This window comes from Esox lucius, chromosome 20 (genome assembly GCF_011004845.1).
Source record: "Esox lucius isolate fEsoLuc1 chromosome 20, fEsoLuc1.pri, whole genome shotgun sequence".
Taxonomy (NCBI): domain Eukaryota; kingdom Metazoa; phylum Chordata; class Actinopteri; order Esociformes; family Esocidae; genus Esox; species Esox lucius.
In genome coordinates, this window is record NC_047588.1 from 31,700,475 (window position 1) to 31,719,715 (window position 19,241).

The following is a 19,241-nucleotide window of genomic DNA, read 5'->3' on the forward strand; positions in this document are numbered from 1 at the left end:
GAATGTGGACTGTGTTCCGACTTCCTGATTCCCTCTCCTTCAGAATGTTTTTCTTTACCTTTTCCTCCAGAGATATGATGGACTCAGAAGAGCGCATACATGCAAGGCTGTCAGGCTCTCACATGGAGGTTTCCGTCTTCAAAACAAAGGCAGCGTTCCTAAAGGCTCATTACTCCTTAAAATCAACTGTATAAGAATTTAAGCAATTTAATAATTAACTACAGACTTTTTAATGAGGCAATACAGTAATTTGCAGCATTTGTATCTGTCCTGTTAAAAAAGAATCACATAATGGCACAAATTAACCGTTTTCTGTTAAGATCATAATGCTGATATATAACGTGTCAAGTCTTGTATTAGGCTTGGGTTTCCTGTTACAAAAACATTGATAGAAAGAGAAAGTATCCTAAACAGAGTTCCAGCCAATGCCTCTGGCTCTTCCTTTAGCCCTACCTCCAAGTCACACCAACATGCTCACACACACACACACACACACCACAATGTCTGCTTTCAGATTTCCCTTCCCCATACTGCTGCTGTCTTCAGTCCAGTATGTACAGACGACTGCTCTCTCTTTGGGTGACCGGGGCTCTGCTGATGCCCTTGTGCTGGGGTGAGTATCCGCTGATCTTAGACCTATGTGCTGGCAGGAGCCCTGGCTGACCTCTGCGTAATCTCTCAGTGCTGGATCAAAAGAGGGCATTACTTTCCACCATGAAAGGGTGTGTAAACAAGGCACTAAGAGAGGAGTGTTTGCCATCATCCGAAGCTGGAGAGCAAAGTGATGGTGGCTTTAACTTTAGACAGGGCAACATCTGGGGTAATGGGTAGGAGGACCTGGGCATTCCTGAAACAATATCTGGTGCATTATGGAGCAGTTTAAAATAGCTCCAAGCAGTATTTGACCCTACAGTGGGGTATTGATGAGTTCTCCAATGGAGATGTTCTTCTAGAGAGAAAATAAGGGGTTTCCTTTGTGGACTTGACCAAGATAAATGGATAAATTAAGACCTTATCGCCTGTAGGCTATTGAAAACGAATTAGCGTCCACATTAGACCGGGGAAAATATATATCCTTAATGTTCATGTTCAGTTATTTTCAGACAAAATGTTTACAAAATATTGAAACTTTGTTTCAGAGCTGACCAGGTGTTTGATGGTGGCGTGCTTCTCTCTTGCCTTTCTCCACAGCCAACGAAGAGGACCACAAGGATGAATATGAAGATATTTCTCCCACGCCAGACTATGACTTTACAGCCACCTTCGATTACGGATTTCACAGTAAGACAGGTAACCAGATATGCTAGTTCGAAGTGTTGGTGTGGTATCAGATGTGCTAGTTCAAAATGTTGGTGTGGTATCAGATATGCTAGTTTATCCTTGATATCTCTCAACTTGTCAGATAATTTCAGCAGCGAGATTGACAATAATAAATATACAAGTCTCAAAGATAATAATCTGGGAATAGAAAATAAGGTACAGTACTCTTGCCATTATTCAATCTTATAGTTGAAACTCAATGTTTTGTCTTAAAGATATATCCCACAATAATTGGTCACTGTTATTAAGTGGGACTGTCAAGCCGAAACGGGTCCCCAACCAGTATACAGTACATGCCGATATGTTCCCAATGTAATCAGAACCACTCACTTTCGAATTAATGGCCTACTGATTTACAACAGCGATTCTACTTACAGATTACAGTATGCACATGTTAGCCAAAAAATCCAGCCCAAAATGGGAGGTTCAAAACATGACTTTTTGATAAATTCCCAGACTCCCAGACTCCATAATTAACTATATTTCCATTATAAAAAGAATACTAGAGTACAAAAGTTTTTCAGTCTAGCGAGTAAAAGGCACTCTTTACACGATCTCAAGATGAAACATGCTAAGCCAATGACCTCACCTATCAAAGTTGTCATGCTGAGGCTATTGAACATCTGCGCTTCTTCAAGTGCCTGCCTGCCTGTCCTGGGGTTGACCCTCACTCTGGAAATGTTATCAAAGCAGCTCTGAAAATGTATTGCGGTAGGTGCATTGAAGAGAAGTATGACAGTTGGGGATACCAGAACAGGGCTAATGCTCTATTTAGAGGGATGTCACACTGGCGATGGCGCAGTAGCGCATTTTTTTCAGTTACATCACATAACTGAGATCTGGAACTCAACCCACCAGGGACTAAATTAGTTGTGAAAATAAGCTCTGGAAAAACTTCTCCAGCACTATCCAGTCTTGAGAGTGTTTGTTAACTTCGGTCCTTCCAACTAATTTTCTTAGAATGTCAAGAGGTTTTTCCATGACTGCTTTATATAAAAACATCAATCAATGTCTGACCCTTCTAGATGTCAGCGACTCCCAGCCAACTGAAGCATATAACTGATAGTGATGATGAGTGAGAATATTTCCACCATTGATGAGGCTGAATAAGGCCGAATTATAATCTTTAGCTGTTCCACCAACTCATTAACTTGTGTTCTAAAAGACAGATTTTCATCTAACCAAATCCCAAGGTATTTGTAAGAAGCAACAAGTTCTATAAAAGAACCATTTACAGTAATGATTTTAGGATCATCCAAAGCTAAGTTCTGTGATATAGAAAATAGCATGTGCTTAGTTTTATTGGCCTTTAGCACCAACTTAAAGTCCCTAACTGAGTTTTGTAGCAGAAATCTGACAGCACGTGTGCTGTAAGTCATTAAAACCGCTTGCTTTCCTACTTGGAATTTCAATCTTTAAGTTAGGTATGATAAGGGTTTTTCTTACTCACAAATAAACAATAGATTTACTGCAAAAAGTCCCAGACTGCGTCTTTAATAGAAGTCATCTGATTCAGTGCAGTTTCAGAGCAGTTGCACTTCCCTGAATTATATTGAAAGAGAAGCCCTCAGTGTTCCAGCGAACATCACTCACTTCTTGAAGTTGGTGTATCCTGAATCTTGGCTCCCGTGCTGCCACACCCGAAGCAGGAAGAGACATGCTCCTCTCTGTCCCATGCGCGTGCACAGGGAGACCATGGAGGCGTTCCACCTGCAAGCACGCATCATTCACTCAGACAGGCATAGTGGATGGGCGCACACACCATCGTTTCCGCTGCCGGCATTTGGCCGGGGGAGCCCTTTTTTGTAATTTCGATCATACCCCTCGAAATGTCTGTGCATGACCGTCGTCTGTCCTATTTGCCTGAGGGCGCTTTGGTGGTTTTTGGGGGGTTCTTGAAGAACCTTGGGTTGACTCTATGATGGTGTAGGTGGACATATTAGCTGAACAAGCTTGATTTATTCCATATAAATGTAAACACTACCTAGTGTCGCTGCCAGGGTTTAATCAGACGGTGTGGTTTTGTATGTCCTGTTCCAGCTTGTTTTCGAGTTAACCCACTGAACCTGATACTCAGGTACCCCAAAATGACAAAGCAGTGAGACAGGTCTTGTTACATTCTGTAAATGTGTTAAATAGTGAATGCATCCATAATTGCTTGGTTCCACCACAACTAAACACTTTTTAGACTTATTGTAGAAACCCAGTAATTGGGTTAGAAACTCATTAGCAGAATTATACCCTTTGAAAAGAACATATTCTACAGTAAGGTGCTGGAACTTCCTTTTGTATTTTGGAGGGGAGTTCCAGGAAAGACCCGGTTCTGTTATTTTTACTCACATTAACAGTAATTTCAGTTTATATGAATTATATTTCACACAATATCCTTCCTAACATTGTGATTGAGACCTTAATGTGTTATAAAGATCAGGAATTCCCCCACACCTTAAGGGAGCATGACTACGGGACTGTATAGATCAAATCCTTTCACAATAATTGCAGAGGAATGTAGGAAGAGTTGCTTCACAAACCAGCACAAGAACAGAGAAGGGACGGAACTATTTGCTTTACCACTGGCAGCTGTTAGAATGTTTTTTGGCTGAGAGTTGTGGTGCGAAGACATTACAAAACAATTTTTAAGACGTGACCCTAAACCACAGTACAGCAAATCACTGTCTACTGTAAATACAACAGGTCCTGAGGTTAAATCTCACACCGCATTGCAGACATTGCTTAACCAAAGATTTCACAAGACATCGGTCCACTTGACAAGCTAATAAGAATCCAACAAGGAAAACGGACACGACTTGTTTCACTGTACTCTGCCCCGCGGAGTACCCCCTCTACCTGTTGTCTGATGGACGGCGGTCCAGATTATTTCTCCGTCGTCCTGCTGCCAGCTCCTGAATGTATGCCCCTGGGAGACACAACTCGTTGTTCTCTTCTGTGATGTGTCTGTCACATAACTCACAGTAGATGTCTTGATGTGCTCCTGGGCCAGATAACAACACGCAGCGTCTGAGTGTTTACTGGTCCCCTGAGGAAAGCAAGCAAGGTGGGCCTCCCAAACCCACCTTCAGAGGGGACAAGGGCTTTTGTTTGTGTTCATTCATGCAGAGCCCAATCCACATGTTAGGTTTATCTGATATGTTTGTAATAGGAGACGCTGAGGAGCACAATGACATGGATGATAGTTTGGTGAAAGCACAGCGGGATGTGAGGTGTGATACATTGAAACTTTGTTTCAGAGCTGACCAGGTGTTTGATGGCGGCGTGCTTCTCTCTTGCCTTTCTCCACAGCCAACGAAGTGGACCACAAGGATGAATATGAAGATAGTTCTCCCACGCCAGACTATGACTATTTAGCCACCTACGATTACGGTAAGATATTTGACAGTAAGATAGTTAACCAGATACGCTAGTTCAAGGTGTTGGTGTGGTATCAGATATGCTAGTTCAAGGTGTTGGTGTGGTACCAGATATGCTAGTTCAAGGTGTTGGTGTGGTACCAGATATGCTAGTTCAAAGTGTTGGTGTGGTATCAGATATGCTAGTTCAAAGTGTTGGTGTGGTATCAGATATGCTAGTTTAAAGTGTTGGTGTGGTATCAGATATGCTAGTTCAAAGTGTTGGTGTGGTACCAGATATGCTAGTTCAAAGTGTTGGTGTGGTATCAGATTTGGGTTCTTCTTACTAACATCCTTGATATCTTTCAACTTGTCAGATAATTCCAGCAACGAGATTGACTATAACAAATATGCAGTTCTTGGAATCGAAAATAAGGTACAGTACTCTTGCCATTATTCAATCTTATAGTTGAAACTCAATGTTTTGTCTAAAAGATATATCCCACAATAATTGGCCACTGTAATAAAGTGAGACTGTCAAGCCGAAACGGGTCCCCAACCAGTATACAGTACATGCCGATATGTTCCCAATGTAATCAGAACCACTCACTTTCGAATTAATGGCCTACTGATTTATAACAGCGATTCTACTTACAGATTACAGTATGCACATCTTAGCCAAAAATTCCAGCCCAAAATGGGAGGTTCAAAACATGACGTTTTGCTAAATTCCCAGACTCCATAATTAATTAAGGGGTAATGCCTACAGACTGAAAGCCAATTTAGTATTTTTATATTATATAGCAATAATGCACAAGGGGAATATGTATATGGCCAATATACCATATATATACCATATACCATATCAAATAAAATGCCTTACGGGGAATACACTGATCAGCCATAACATTATGACCACCTGCTTAATATTGTGTAGGTCCCCTTTTTGCCACTAAAACAGCCTTGACCCATCGAGGCATGGACTCCACTAGACCTCTGAAGGTGTGCTGTGGTATCTGCAGACCGGGAACACCCCACAACAAGGGCTGCAGTTTTGGAGATTCTCTGACCCAGTTGTCTAGCCATCACAATTTGGCCCTTGTCAAAGTCGCTCAGATCCTTAAGGTTGTCCGTTTTTCCTGCTTCTATCACATCAACCTGCTGCCTAATATATTCCACCCACTGACAGGTGCCATGATAACGAGATTATCAGTGTTATTCACTTCACCTGTCAGTGGTCATAATGTAATGGCTGATCGGTGTATATCCCTGTGTGGTCAGTTGTTTTGATTTTGTCATGCATGAATGAATGAAACAAAAAGTTGACTGATATTTTACTTTTGGTACTTTTTTGCAGTTAACCATATTCTAATGAATTTCTAATAACCCTTATCAGGCTTTTGGGATTGGCTCCTCATTCTCAGTGCTTCTCCTTGGATTGGCTGCCAACCAACTCTATCAGTTATTGTAAACGAGACCACTGAATAAGACCACTGCAGAACAAATACAGGTAGATCAGTTTGCTCACTATAGTTTTAACTTTTTCTTTCTTTTTCTCTTTTTCTCCTTTACATCCATGAAATAATAATAATGGAGAAGCAGAGAGGACTAATTATGAGGCTCAAAATCCATAAGGCTCTAAATCATAACCCTCTCAAAATTCTTATGTGGATGCTTCAAATAGGCAAAAAGTGAGGGGCACTTCATTTGCCATAATTTCTCACCTCGTTTACAATTGAAAGATCTTGAAGATTAACAGTTTCAACTGTAAGTGCTTCATGTGAAAAAGCATTTTATTGCTTTTGTGAGAAGACCATAAATCTCTAGTTTAGTTACTCTATTAACATGTGTTTCTCTGTTCTCACAGACACTCAGATCCCCGAACTAAGAGAGTTAAACAATCTACGGAATTTGACATTACAGATGAAATGGACAGAGTATCAGACATTTCAGCAATTACATTTTCTGATACAGTTGAAAGGAATCATATTGGATCATACTTGTGAAACAAACTTGTAAATTTACAAATAAATGTAAAAACAATTGACCACTAGATTGTTGGTTTGTATGCATGACAAGTTCACAAAAGTCATTATACTCATATGCTGTCTTCTTTAGCCTTTGATACAAACTAAACTAAGTACGCATTTTGTTTTAAGCATTTTATTAACCAGTTTTTGTTTCTTATACTGTTAAAACTTTTCTTTTCTTTTTTTTCCTCTGGGCAATAGTTTTTGGTCTAAGGTTGTCAACAGATGTGAAGCTGGTAACTCGTATCAATAATACAGTTCCAATTTTATATAGAGAAAATTCAGTGAAGAAGCTTCAGTGAAGAAGCTTTAAAGATTATAGGTATCAAACCTCTTAAAAGGTACACTCCTAAGGGGACTTTAATTATAATTACATAGAGTTATTAAGATGTATCAGTGTGCTTCAAGATTGTTGAGGCAGCCAGCCCAATTTCAATCCAATTTGCCTTGGATTATCCTGTTGTAAAGGGCTCACACACACTGTCCCCTCTTCCATTCAGATAGATAAACAACAAAATAAAATTCCATACACATTTCGCAAACATGTTGAACTGACAGATCTCCCAATCACCTTGTATCATTAAAAACAACTAATCATTAGGGCCCATTGACATTTGGGATTTAATTTTAATTTAAATAATATTTCAATAATACTGCATGTAGACACTTGAATATATTCAACAGGAACATGTCACATAGACAGAGCTGGGTGATAGGCGGAGCAAATTGTCCTCACCAAAATATGACCTTAAAAGGATATCAGAATTTGTCTATGCACTACTGCCAAATAAGGTAGGCCTCTAACTAGTGCAACTAACAGTTTTTCTCGGTTGGTTACAAGCATCGGTCAATACTGAAAGCACTAACAAAACTCTTTACACAGTTTGCATTACCAACATGCATTGTTGCAAAACAGTTACTCTCCCCCAAAACTCACTAAAACCACCAAAACACTGGCAACAATTCTCACTCAGAAACACAATGTCAATTATAACACACTGACCTAAAAAACACTAACAACAGGGATTATTACATAAATGACAAAGTTTTATCTTGTAGGTTTTTCTAATTATTTTTCACATAAATCAGTATTTGATCATAGAATAAGAAAAACACCTCACTTTATTGACTGAACTAAAGTATATGGAACAAGAAAGAATCAGAAATGTAGCAATTTGAAGGAATATCTTTTATTTTTTCTACATCTTTCAATATAGTAAATTATACTTTTGAAAGATAATAATTTCAAACAAAAACCTAATTTACACCAAATTCCAGGGCTGCAACAAAAACAAACAAACATCAACAAGTATAATATAATCAATAGCCTCTCTTTATTGTAGGGGGCAATGAGTGGTTTGTGTAATAGCAAACCATCATGGGACAGTTCTACACACATTGTGATGTTAGCTCCTCTCTGGCCTGGGACATCCACAGTGGCTCTCTATCCCCTGAAATGTTTTTGCAAGGTTGAATCCAGCTTCATCCACAAAGATTAATTTATGTGCAGTTTGACTGGCTTACATCTCCATTACTCTCTAAAAAAACAGTAAATCCATAGTTTTACAGTACTTTACATTATGTGTAAATGTGTAAATACCCTGTTTAGTTATTGAACAGACATCTTACCTGGATATATTGATACCGGAGTTCTTTCACACATTCACCATTTCTCTCAAAGAGTACCGTGTTCAACACTTTTTTTTTCAGTTGAAACTGCAATCAACTGTGTTTGGATTGATTAAATATTCTAACATTATTACAATTTTCTAACAAATATCAAAAATGTTCTTTACATTTCAATCTGGTTACTGCAGAAATGCACACCAGTTGCCATCATTCTGTTTTGAATGTGTTTTTAACAGTTTTGAGAACAGTGTGTAAGCATTTGAGAAAACATGTGTTGTGAATATACACTCACCTAAAGGATTATTAGGAACACCTGTTCAATTTCTCATTAATGCAATCATCTAATCAACCAATCACATGGCAGTTGCTTCAATGCATTTAGGGGTGTGGTCCTGGTCAAGACAATCTCCTGAACTCCAAACTGAATGTCAGAATGGGAAAGAAAGGTGATTTAAGCAATTTTGAGCGTGGCACGACGAGCCAGTCTGAGTATTTCACAATCTGCTCAGTTACTGGGATTTTCACGCACAACCATTTCTAGGGTTCACAAAGAATGGTGTGAAAAGGGAAAAACATCCAGTATGCGGCAGTCCTGTGGGCGAAAATGCCTTGTTGATGCTAGAGGTCAGAGGAGAATGGGCCAACTGATTCAAGCTGATAGAAGAGCAACTTTGACTGAAATAACCACTCGTTACAACCGAGGTATGCAGCAAAGCATTTGTGAAGCCACAACACGCACAACCTTGAGGCGGATGGACTACAACAGCAGAAGACCCCACCGAGTACCACTCATCTCCACTACAAATAGGAAAAAGAGGCTACAATTTGCATGAGCTCACCAAAATTGGACAGTTGAAGACTGGAAAAATGTTGCCTGGTCTGATGAGTCTCGATTTCTGTTGAGACATTCAGATGGTAGAGTCAGAATTTGGTGTAAACAGAATGAGAACATGGATCCATCATGCCTTGTTACCACTGTGCAGGCTGGTGGTGGTGGTGTAATGGTGTGGGGGATGTTTTCTTGGCACCCTTTGGGCCCTTAGTGCCAATTGGGCATTGTTTAAATGCCACGGCCTACCTGAGCATTGTTTCTGACCATCAATGGTCACGTAGAATCAATGCCACGTAGAATTAAGGCTGTTCTGAAGGCGAAAGGGGGTCAAACACAGTATTAGTATGGTATTAGTATTATCCCCTCTAGGCTGGTCAACAAACTCCATGACCTGGGGATCAGATCTTTTCTCTGCAACTGGGCTTTGGACTTCCTAACCAACAGACCCCAGTCTTAGGTTAGGCAACTTCACCTCCTCCACCCTGTATTCTGAACACTGGTGTTCCACAAGGCTTGGTGTGAGCCTGCTCCTGTATTCCCTCTTCACCTAAGACTGCATTCCTGTAGACAGTTCCAACACCATCATCAAGTTCACAGATCAGCCTGATCAGTGAAAATGACGTATCAGCCTACAGTGGGGAGGTCAAGCGCCTGGCGGTATGGTGCACTGACAACAACCTGGCCCTCAATGTAAAGAAAACCAAGGAGCTCATTGTGGATTACAGGAAGTCTAAAGGCTGCAGTAACGCCCCAGTTCTCATCAACGGCACTGAAGTGGACCATGTGCCCAGCTTTAAATTCCTGGGTGTCCACATCTCCGAGGACTTCTCCCGGACCCTCAAAACCTGAACCCTGGTCTAAAGGGCGCAGCAGTGCCTATACTTTTTGAGGAGGCTGAAGAAGGTCCGCCTGTCTCCCAAGATCCTTGTGAACTTTCACCACTGCACAATCGAGAGCAATCTGACTTATTGCGCCACAGTGTAGTTTGGCCGATGTTCCATGGCCAACCGGAAGGCCCTGCAACAGGTGGTGAAAAACACCCAGAAAACTGGTGCCCACCTCCCAGCCATCATAGACCTTAAGCGAAAGCGGTGTCTGCATAATGGTGCGTGGCCTTATCAGGGACCCTTCCCATCCATGCCGCAAACTATTTCCACCCCTACCATCAGGCAGGCAGTACAGGTCTCTTTTTTCCCGCACCAGCAGGCTCAGGAACAGTTCCTTTTCAGCTACTGTAACCCTGCTGAAATCTGCGACCCGGCACTAACCACACCCACCCGCCCACTGCTTAATACTAACTCTCAGGGACCTTGTTGCACTTCTCTCTTTGCACCCTTCACTGCTAGTACTGGATTGTGACATTGCTTTGCAAAGTCTTATAAGGACATTTTCAGTTGTTACATGTACATGCCTGCCTCGTGCCTACCTTATGTAAGTAATGTAAAATACATGAGTCTGGAAGCACCCTTTGACTTCTAGAACTCTTATGTCATCACACGTGACTACAATATGCAATCTTTTCTTCTCCATACATTTTTTGCACAGTTGACTATTCGCAACAAAACGTTTGAGTGTCCAGTGGTTATGCCTCAATAGTTTAGCTATTTCAAGAGTATTGCATCCGTCTGAAAGGCATTTTACAATTTATGACTTTTCAGTGTCAGTTAAATCTCTTTTTGCCCATTTTACCTGAGGTCATGAAGCTGCCTAATAATTATGCACACCTTGATATAAGGTGTTCTTCACTGTTGCCACACCCTCCCTCATTACACAAATACATATCACCTGAAAATTATTCAATCCATTGAGCATTGGTTTGGAGAATAATATGATCTGAATACTCATAATAATTGTGCATGCAGTGTATATATGGTTTCTTCTTTGCATGGTAGAGTTCTAACTTGCATTCGTGCATGCAGCGACGTAGTGTTCACAGACAATGGTCCTGATTCATGAAACCTTCTCAGAAAAGATCTCAGATTCGAACGTTGGGAGAGACTTAAAATCATTAACTCAGATTTTCTTTTTTAAGATAAAAGCCAACATTCAAATCTATAAGGCAATATAGATAACAATCTTGTCTGTCAATCTTGTCTGCCATTTTATGTTTAATGTCCGTTCCAAAGTTGTTGTCTGTTCTTTTTTTCAGACTAGATTGTTAGCTATATTGCCTTATATATTTCAATGATGGCTTTTTATTGTGCAATTCTACGTTGAGAAACGTTATTCTATTTGCCTGCGCAGTCTTTCACGGAGTGGTAAACCCATTCTCACTTCTGACAGACCTATCCTCTCTGGAATTATCTTCTAATACCCAATCACGTTACTGACCTGTTGCCAATTGACCTGATTAGTTGTGTAATATTCCACCATGTTTAGGTTTAGCATTATACAACTTTTCCAGTCTTTTGTTGCCTCATTTCCAACTTTTCTGAAATGTTGTCAGCATCGGGGTTACATTATTCTCTTTGATTAAATTCATTCAACTCTACAACTGCATGTTCAAACCTTCAGCAGTATTTACTCCTGAAGGAACTATATTATGTAGAATAAATAATTAAAATCTAAAATAAAACCCGAAGTCAGTTTTAATCTTAACTTCATGTAATGCAGTTCTTAGACTTGTATAGTGGCAAAAGATTAGTAGATTACAAATCAGAATTGTAATGGTAACAGTGCTTTCTGATGGAGCCATCTAGTGGCCTGAGAACATATTCAGTAAATGTCTCTGTGTAATTCAATTATGTTTCCACGATATGGCCCCCTATGAGACTCTCCAAGAGGGTCAAGATGCAACCCTTTTTCTTTTTCTATTAATTTGTCTGGAATCATTTAGAATTTTTTATATTTTCCGTCGCTATTTTCTGAGCTCACTTACATCCAAGTACTATTTTTATAATTCACCTATCCTTTCACAAATTTCATTTTGATAATTGCAATTAAATCACTCACTATGAACATAGGATATTTAAATACAGCATGAGATTGACTTGCCTAAAATAATATTTTTCTTACTAGCCAAAATTTCTTACTATTTTCATACTTTAAGCAGAACTGGGCAAAGTAATATTAAATGACTACCTAAATACAACAGATTCAGTATCCATCATAAATACAAGGGAAAACATTTGTACTGAAACATCTATTGTATACTTATCACACCAATGTAATTATTAGCCATTGGTCAGTAATACTGAGAAATTGGAAGGACAATGTCACATTTAGAATCACACACAATGATGCATATCACAGAACAACAAAGACGATAAATGAATATAGTTTGTACACATCTGAATTTGACACCCAAATGAGATTTACTAATCATCGCTACATACCCCATAAAAACTTCAGGCAAACACCTGTAATCTATGCTGTAGTGCATTAAGTGTAGCTGGTAATGTTGATGCAAATGTTGAAGCATGTAGACAGAGAATGTATGAAGGATTGGGCTACATGGACATATTGTGTTGTAATATTATTATCCATACCCATTAATACTCATACACATTATTACCCACACCCATAATTAATTACCCATACCCATTATTACTCATACTCATAATTACCCATACCCATAATTACCCACACCCATAATTAATTACCCATACCCATTATTACTCATACTCATAATTACCCACACCCATAATTAATTACCCATACCCATTATTACTCATACTCATAATTACCCATACCCATTACTATCCACAACCATAATAAATTACCCATACCCATTATTACTCATACTCATAATTACCCACACCCATTAATTAATTACCCATACCCATTATTACTCATACTCATAATTACCCACACCCATTACAACCCACAACCATAATTACCCACACCCATTATTACCCACACCCATAATTACCCATACCCATAATTACTCATAATTACCCACACCCATTATTACCCATACCCATTACTACCCACACCCATTATTACCCATACCCATTACTACCCACACCCATTATTGCCCACACCCATAATTACCCATACTCATAATTACCCATATGAATAAGTCCTCAAGACATTGGATCAAAACAGAACGCAGATCCCAAAAAAACATCTAGTGAAGTGCAGGTGCTATCATTCAAGAACTCTTGATCTATGGTTGAACGCTTCACTACAGCACCTAGCCCCGGCTATATGGATTGGATCTGCGGACCTTTTCAGAGGCTAGGTGGTCCAAGATTCTCTGACGTGTTACGACCACCAGCACAAAGGCAACCATCAGGCCCATCATGACCCATTCAAACCTCCAGAAGAGGCTCTCCTCCATCCAAAAGGAATGGCAGCTGAGAAAAGACAATGACACAAAAATGGTCAGTCTTTAACTGCTAAAAGCAATGTCCATTTTGGAACTATTCAAATAACACAACAATAAGAGAGCAGGTCACTTCTTGTATTCAACTGTGTTGGACTTTGCACAGTTGATCTTTTCTATGAATCCAGTTTGATCGCATGGTGTCCACAGTTTCTAAAAGTAGACAATGGCACATGAAAGTTAATAGCTTTCTTTTACTGACCAGGATAATGGTGCTTGTGAAAACAGGAATCTTTGCCCTCACCATCTGAAATGGGTTGCACTGAGCATATTCTGACAAAATCGAAAACCCCTCCTTTTTCCAGCAATAATGCGTTGTTGTGCTTATTTCTACAAACATGAAACAAGCACAAAAAGACAATAGTTAATACTACGTTTTTGGTGCAGCACAGCCTCACTACAGGGCAACTAGACCCATTCAGATAATAAAAGACTGTATTTAACCCTACCAATCCAAAGTTGGTGCGGGCGCAGCATTGGACTTTACCCCTAAAACTCATCAAATGGGCTGAAAAATCGAGATGTCAGGCCTAGTGACTTGAAAATGGAGGTCTTTCAATTCAGGCTGTACTACCTGATGTACTACCTACTGATGGTTTAGTGATAAATGAAAATCTATTGATTTACTGCTTGACAGACATACTTGTTGAACAATCTAGTTGAAAGAGGAGTTTGAGGCATATCACAATATGCTTAACCCAAACTGTGGATATTGTTTGTAATGGATATTATAAGAACAGCAGCCAACATTAAATGTTTCTAAAATGTTGACCTGACTGAGGCGGATTGCTGGCAGCAGCCATTAGGGTTAGCTAGCAGCAGCCATTAGGGTTAGCTGGCAGCAGCCATTAGGGTTAGCTGGCAGCAGCCATTAGGGTTAGCTAGCAGCAGCCATTTTTAGGATTGTTTGTGATTTGGTCTTAGTGACTTATGAGGCCTCTTGACCACCCCTAACCTTTCACAGATTTAGGAGCTAGATTTAGCACTAAAACACTTTGTGAAATACTCTTAGACCAACGATTTAGGGGTCCTAAAATTAGCAACTTTTAGCCTTAAGATGTATTTTGAATACACCCCCTGAATACTGTCACTCACATACTGTATTTTCTGGGTTAGAATCAAAAATGTTACACAGTTGTCAAAGACTACTTCAATTTGTTAAGTATGTTAAAATATACATGTATTAAATGTTTTTTGTAGAACAAAATAGCTGTTTTGTCAGGTGACATGTTTAATTAACGTTGTAGTCTGATATTTAGACAACAGGGCAACTGTTTTAGCTATGTGCATTAAGGTGTAATACATCTATAGGTTTACCTTTGGAATACTCCCTTTCTGAAATACCAGCAACATGGAAACTGGAGAAAAATTTGAGATTGGATTGGTAAGCACTTTCCTCCTCAAGTGTCAACATATTGATGACAGTTCAGCTGAACATTGCTTGTTCTTGTTTTCATTCTAGGGATCTGGCCTTGAGGTGCAAGTCAGTGAACTTTGCAACAACAATGAGTCACCAAAAAAAAAATTTACTTGTATTTCTTTGTCCTGTACAACACATATCCTACAAATCATTTTATACACAAACAGAGACCTTTTGCTCAATATTCAGTTTACAGAGTAAGTGAAGGTGCTCAACTCTATGAATTAGTCTTAAAGTAATGATGGACAGACATTTCTCTTTGCTTATTTGTGCAATTATTGCCTGAAAATGGAGTACTACAGTGTAGACATAATGATGTTAATGTTAATTAATATATGTCTTCTGTAGGCTACACCAACTATATCTTGTCACAGTAGCCCTAACACATTAAGAAAAAAAGAAAAGAAAATCTGCAAATTAACTTTAAACAAGGAACACCTGTTTTAAATATATATATATAACATATCATTGCTTGAACGAGAATGAGTTGAGTATGTTATCAGCCAATGGCTGAACAGCTTTCAAGTGGCATTTCTGGTTCAGGCTGGTTGCCGTTTACACTCACCTGTGTGACGCGGGTAGTAACAGGAGATATGTGAAGATTGAAAATGTTTTTGAATCACTCATTTTGCTGGTAAGATGGACAGATTGTCTAGACAGTCTGTAAATACATTCCCAAAAACGTAAGTTTACTAACTTGCTGTTGCTAGGCAAAATTCATAAATTAATAATACATTTACTGCAAAAGAGCATATAACTCTATAAAGTTCGTTTTTATTATCATGGCACACTTCAACCTATACCATTAATGTGTAATTTCTGCAGACGTTTTGCCATCTTGAATCCTGGAAGTTTCTTCGGGGGAGAGGGTTTATCTTCACCATATACTGTCGCCATCAACTGGGACGGGATGAAATTTGGACCAAAGAAACGTTATTCCATTGCGGGGAATGGAGAAACAACACGAACAAACACAAACAACAATAAAGGAATTTTTAAAAATGTGTAATATTTAGTCTATCCATCAGTCCATCCGACCAGAATAGAGTTTGAGAGTGCAGCGTACGTGGGACCGCACGAGACAGAGCCTGCTATTCTAATATTATTGAGGCTAGATTACACTGGTGTTATGAAGTAGAGTGTAATTTCGGTCTTCACATTCCCCCATTGTGTATGATGCTAAAGCATGCAAACAGTGATTGTGGTTGGTTATGGATGGTAGGTCAAATCCATAGTTTATTAACATGCCTTTGTTGACTGAAAACGTGTTGAGATTTATTCAATTCTGTATGTCTTCTTTACGTCCCACAACTAAAAAGCTAATATCTAGCTTTACTTACGGTAAAATCTAGGTAAACTCATATTTTGCAATACGAGTGTTCGATTAATGGACGAAACTGCAATTAGAATGACAATGGTATTATTGAATCACTCAGTAAGAGACATTTCGCTCTTAGCCGGCTCTTAGTCCGGCAAAAACGTCTTAATTGTTATCTGTGGGTGTTACAGTAGGCTGATAATTCATTTCATTCAGTGAAAAAGCAGATATCCCATTTCATAGACACAACAAGTAAAGCTGTACATTACAACCATGTCTCCAATATAATTCTGCAGTCTTAACATCCACAGTATAATTTCAACATATACAGGTGGTGGTCATAAAATTAGAATATCAAAAAGTTTATTTATTTCAGTAATTCCATTCAAAAAGTGAAACTTGTATAATTTATACATTCATTCCACACAGACTGATATATTTCAAGTGTTTATTTCTTTTAATTTTGATGATTATAACTGACAACTAACGAAAACCCCAAATTCAGTATCTCAGAAAATTTGAATATTGTGAAAAGGTTCAAAATTGAAGACACCTGGTACCACACTCTAATCAGCTAATTAACCCAAAACACCTGCAAAGGCCTTTAAATGGTCTCTCAGTCTAGGTCTGTAGGCAACACAATCATGGGGAAGACTGCTGACTTGACAGCTGTCCGAAAGACGACCATTGATACCTTGCACAAGGAGGTCAAGACACAAAAGGTCATAGCTAAAGAGGCTGGCTGTTCACAGAGCTGTGTCCAAGCACATTAATAGAGAGGCGAAGGGAAGGAAAAGATGTGGTAGAAAAAAGTGTACAAGCAATAGGAATAACCGCACCCTGGAGAGGATTGTGAAACAAAACCCATTCAAAAATGTGGGGGAGATTCACAAAGAGTGGACTGCAGCTGGAGTCAGTGCTTCAAGAACCACCACGCACAGACGTATGCAAGACACGGGTTTCAGCTGTCGCATTCTTTGTGTCAAGCCACTCTTGAACAAGACACAGCATCAGAAGCGTCTCGCCTGGGCTAAAGACAAAAAGGACTGGACTGCTGCTGAGTTATGTTCTCTGATGAAAGTACATTTTGCATTTCTTTTGAAAATCAAGGTGACAGAGTCTGGAAGAGGAGAGGCACATAATCCACGTTGCTTGAAGTCCAGTGTAAAGTTTCCACAGTCAGTGATGGTTTGGGGTGCCATGTCATCTGCTGGTGTTGGTCCACTGTGTTTTCTGAGGTCCAAGGTCAACGCAGCCGTCTACCAGGAAGTTTTAGAGCACTTCATGCTTCCTGCTGCTGACCAACTTTATGGAGATGCAGATTTCATTTTCCAACAGGACTTGGCACCTGCACACAGTGCCAAAGCTACCCGTACCTGGTTTAAGAACCATGGTATCCCTGTTCTTAATTGGCCAGCAAACTCGCCTGACCTTAACCCTATAGAAAATCTATGGGGTATTGCGAAGAGGAAGATGCGATACGCCAGACCAAACAATGCAGAAGAGCTGAAGGCCACTATCAGAGCAATCTGGGCTCTCATAACACCTGAGCAGTGCCACAGACTGAATGACTCCATGCCACGCCGCATTGCTGCAGTAATTCAGGCAAAAGGAGCCCCAACTAAGTATTGAGTGCTGTACATGCTCATACTTTTCATGTTCATACTTTTCAATTGGCCAACATTTCTAAAAATCCTTTTTAAGTATAGGTCTTAAGTAATATTCTAATTTTCAGAGATACTGAATTTGGGATTTTCATTAGTTGTCAGTAATAATCATCAAAATTAAAAGAAATAAACACTTGAAATATATCAGTCTGTGTGTAATGAATGAATATAATATACAAGTTTCACTTTTTGAATGGAATTACTGAAATCAACTTTTTGATGATATTCTAATTTTATGACCAGCATCTGTATTATCAAGTCCGAATACATCATGGTAACGTTTCACATTAAAAAAGAAAATGTGCCACTGTTTATAGGTGAAACTCAAATTTCACTATTGTGGTAAATCTGTATTACATAGTTCTTAGCTCCTCAGATTATAGATATTTTCAATAGTTTGACTTGTGATTTAACTTCTCATAAAAAGTGACTTTTCATGTTAGATATGAGAATGTAATTCGTACACGCACCCCCCCCCCCCCCCCCCCCCCCTTGTATTCCTTGACATGATAGACGCAGTGGTTCTCAACCTTTTAGAGCCAGTGCCTCCTATCCATTATCCAGGTCCTTACTGCGCCCCATCAAATAAGATGTAGGCTAATTGTCCTGAATATTAATAATAATTATGATTGTTATTACTATTGTTGTTACTATTATCATACAAATATCAAAAAAGTGCATCAGAATGATAAACGATGTATTCGTTTCCCAGGAAACAAACCGCAGCCAATCAAAAACAGGTAGCAATTTAACATTCAAATCTGAATTAAACACCAGCCAATAAGAAATGGCAAACTAATTCTTGTGAATTGTTCCGACGAAAACAAGCAGGCACTTACCAACGGGTTACAGCAGGATTCATTTTCAAAGGAAATAAGTAAAAAACCTCTCTGTGAGAGCCCTTCGCTTGGTTGTATTGCAGTCATGTCAACAAAGCAACTTGTTTTGAATAGCGTATTAATGTGTCTGGATGCTGGACGCTCAGTCGCTTTCAGGGGAGGTTCGAATCCGGAATATCCCCCTAAATGTGTAACCACTGCGATAGCAAGGCGTTCACGGTGTATCCCTGAGACAAAATAACCTTTAAGAGAAATACATTATTTCACAGGTAATACCAAGAAAGAGAGCGTCCATTTTCCAGAGTATACACAGTAAACGCCTTGTGGGAGAAATGTTATAGATGATGCTCTGACGTCCCGTTCCCGTGAAGGCATCACAGAGCTGCGCCACCAGAAGCCCTGGGGGGCGCAGTGCCCCCGTTGAGAAACAGCATGATAGAGGAACATTTACGTTTTGGTAGTAACACCTTTAAAACATTTAATTTTTTAAAAGAATCTCGAACATATGAAAA

General features: G+C 39.4%; 2 protein-coding genes across 4 annotated transcripts; one reads left to right on the top strand and one right to left on the bottom strand.

The window, feature by feature from the left end:
* Positions 1-482: 482 nt before the first annotated feature.
* LOC105018877 lies at positions 483-15,890 on the top strand. Of its 3 annotated transcripts, none has more exons than XM_010884662.5 (6): positions 483-613; positions 1,192-1,290; positions 4,621-4,701; positions 5,045-5,103; positions 6,064-6,177; positions 15,731-15,890. In XM_010884662.5, exons 1-5 carry the CDS (start codon positions 553-555, stop codon positions 6,136-6,138), a joined length of 375 nt encoding a protein of 124 aa, XP_010882964.1. In that variant the 5' UTR covers positions 483-552; the 3' UTR covers positions 6,139-6,177; positions 15,731-15,890. The 3 variants fall into 3 exon arrangements, with proteins under 3 accessions (XP_010882964.1, XP_010882963.1, XP_010882965.1); XM_010884661.5 differs by lacking the exon at positions 15,731-15,890 and adding an exon at positions 6,535-6,720; XM_010884663.3 differs by lacking the exon at positions 15,731-15,890 and adding an exon at positions 6,535-6,720 and having other exon boundaries at positions 1,192-1,281.
* LOC105018896 (protein JTB-like) lies at positions 13,118-15,579 on the bottom strand. The gene is made up of 5 exons (XM_010884692.3): positions 15,471-15,579; positions 14,803-14,843; positions 13,730-13,815; positions 13,559-13,638; positions 13,118-13,456 (listed from the first exon to the last, which is right to left on the bottom strand). The coding sequence occupies exons 1-5, from the start codon at positions 15,530-15,532 to the stop codon at positions 13,294-13,296; spliced, it is 432 nt and encodes a 143-aa protein (XP_010882994.2). The 5' UTR covers positions 15,533-15,579; the 3' UTR covers positions 13,118-13,293.
* Positions 15,891-19,241: the final 3,351 nt, after the last annotated feature.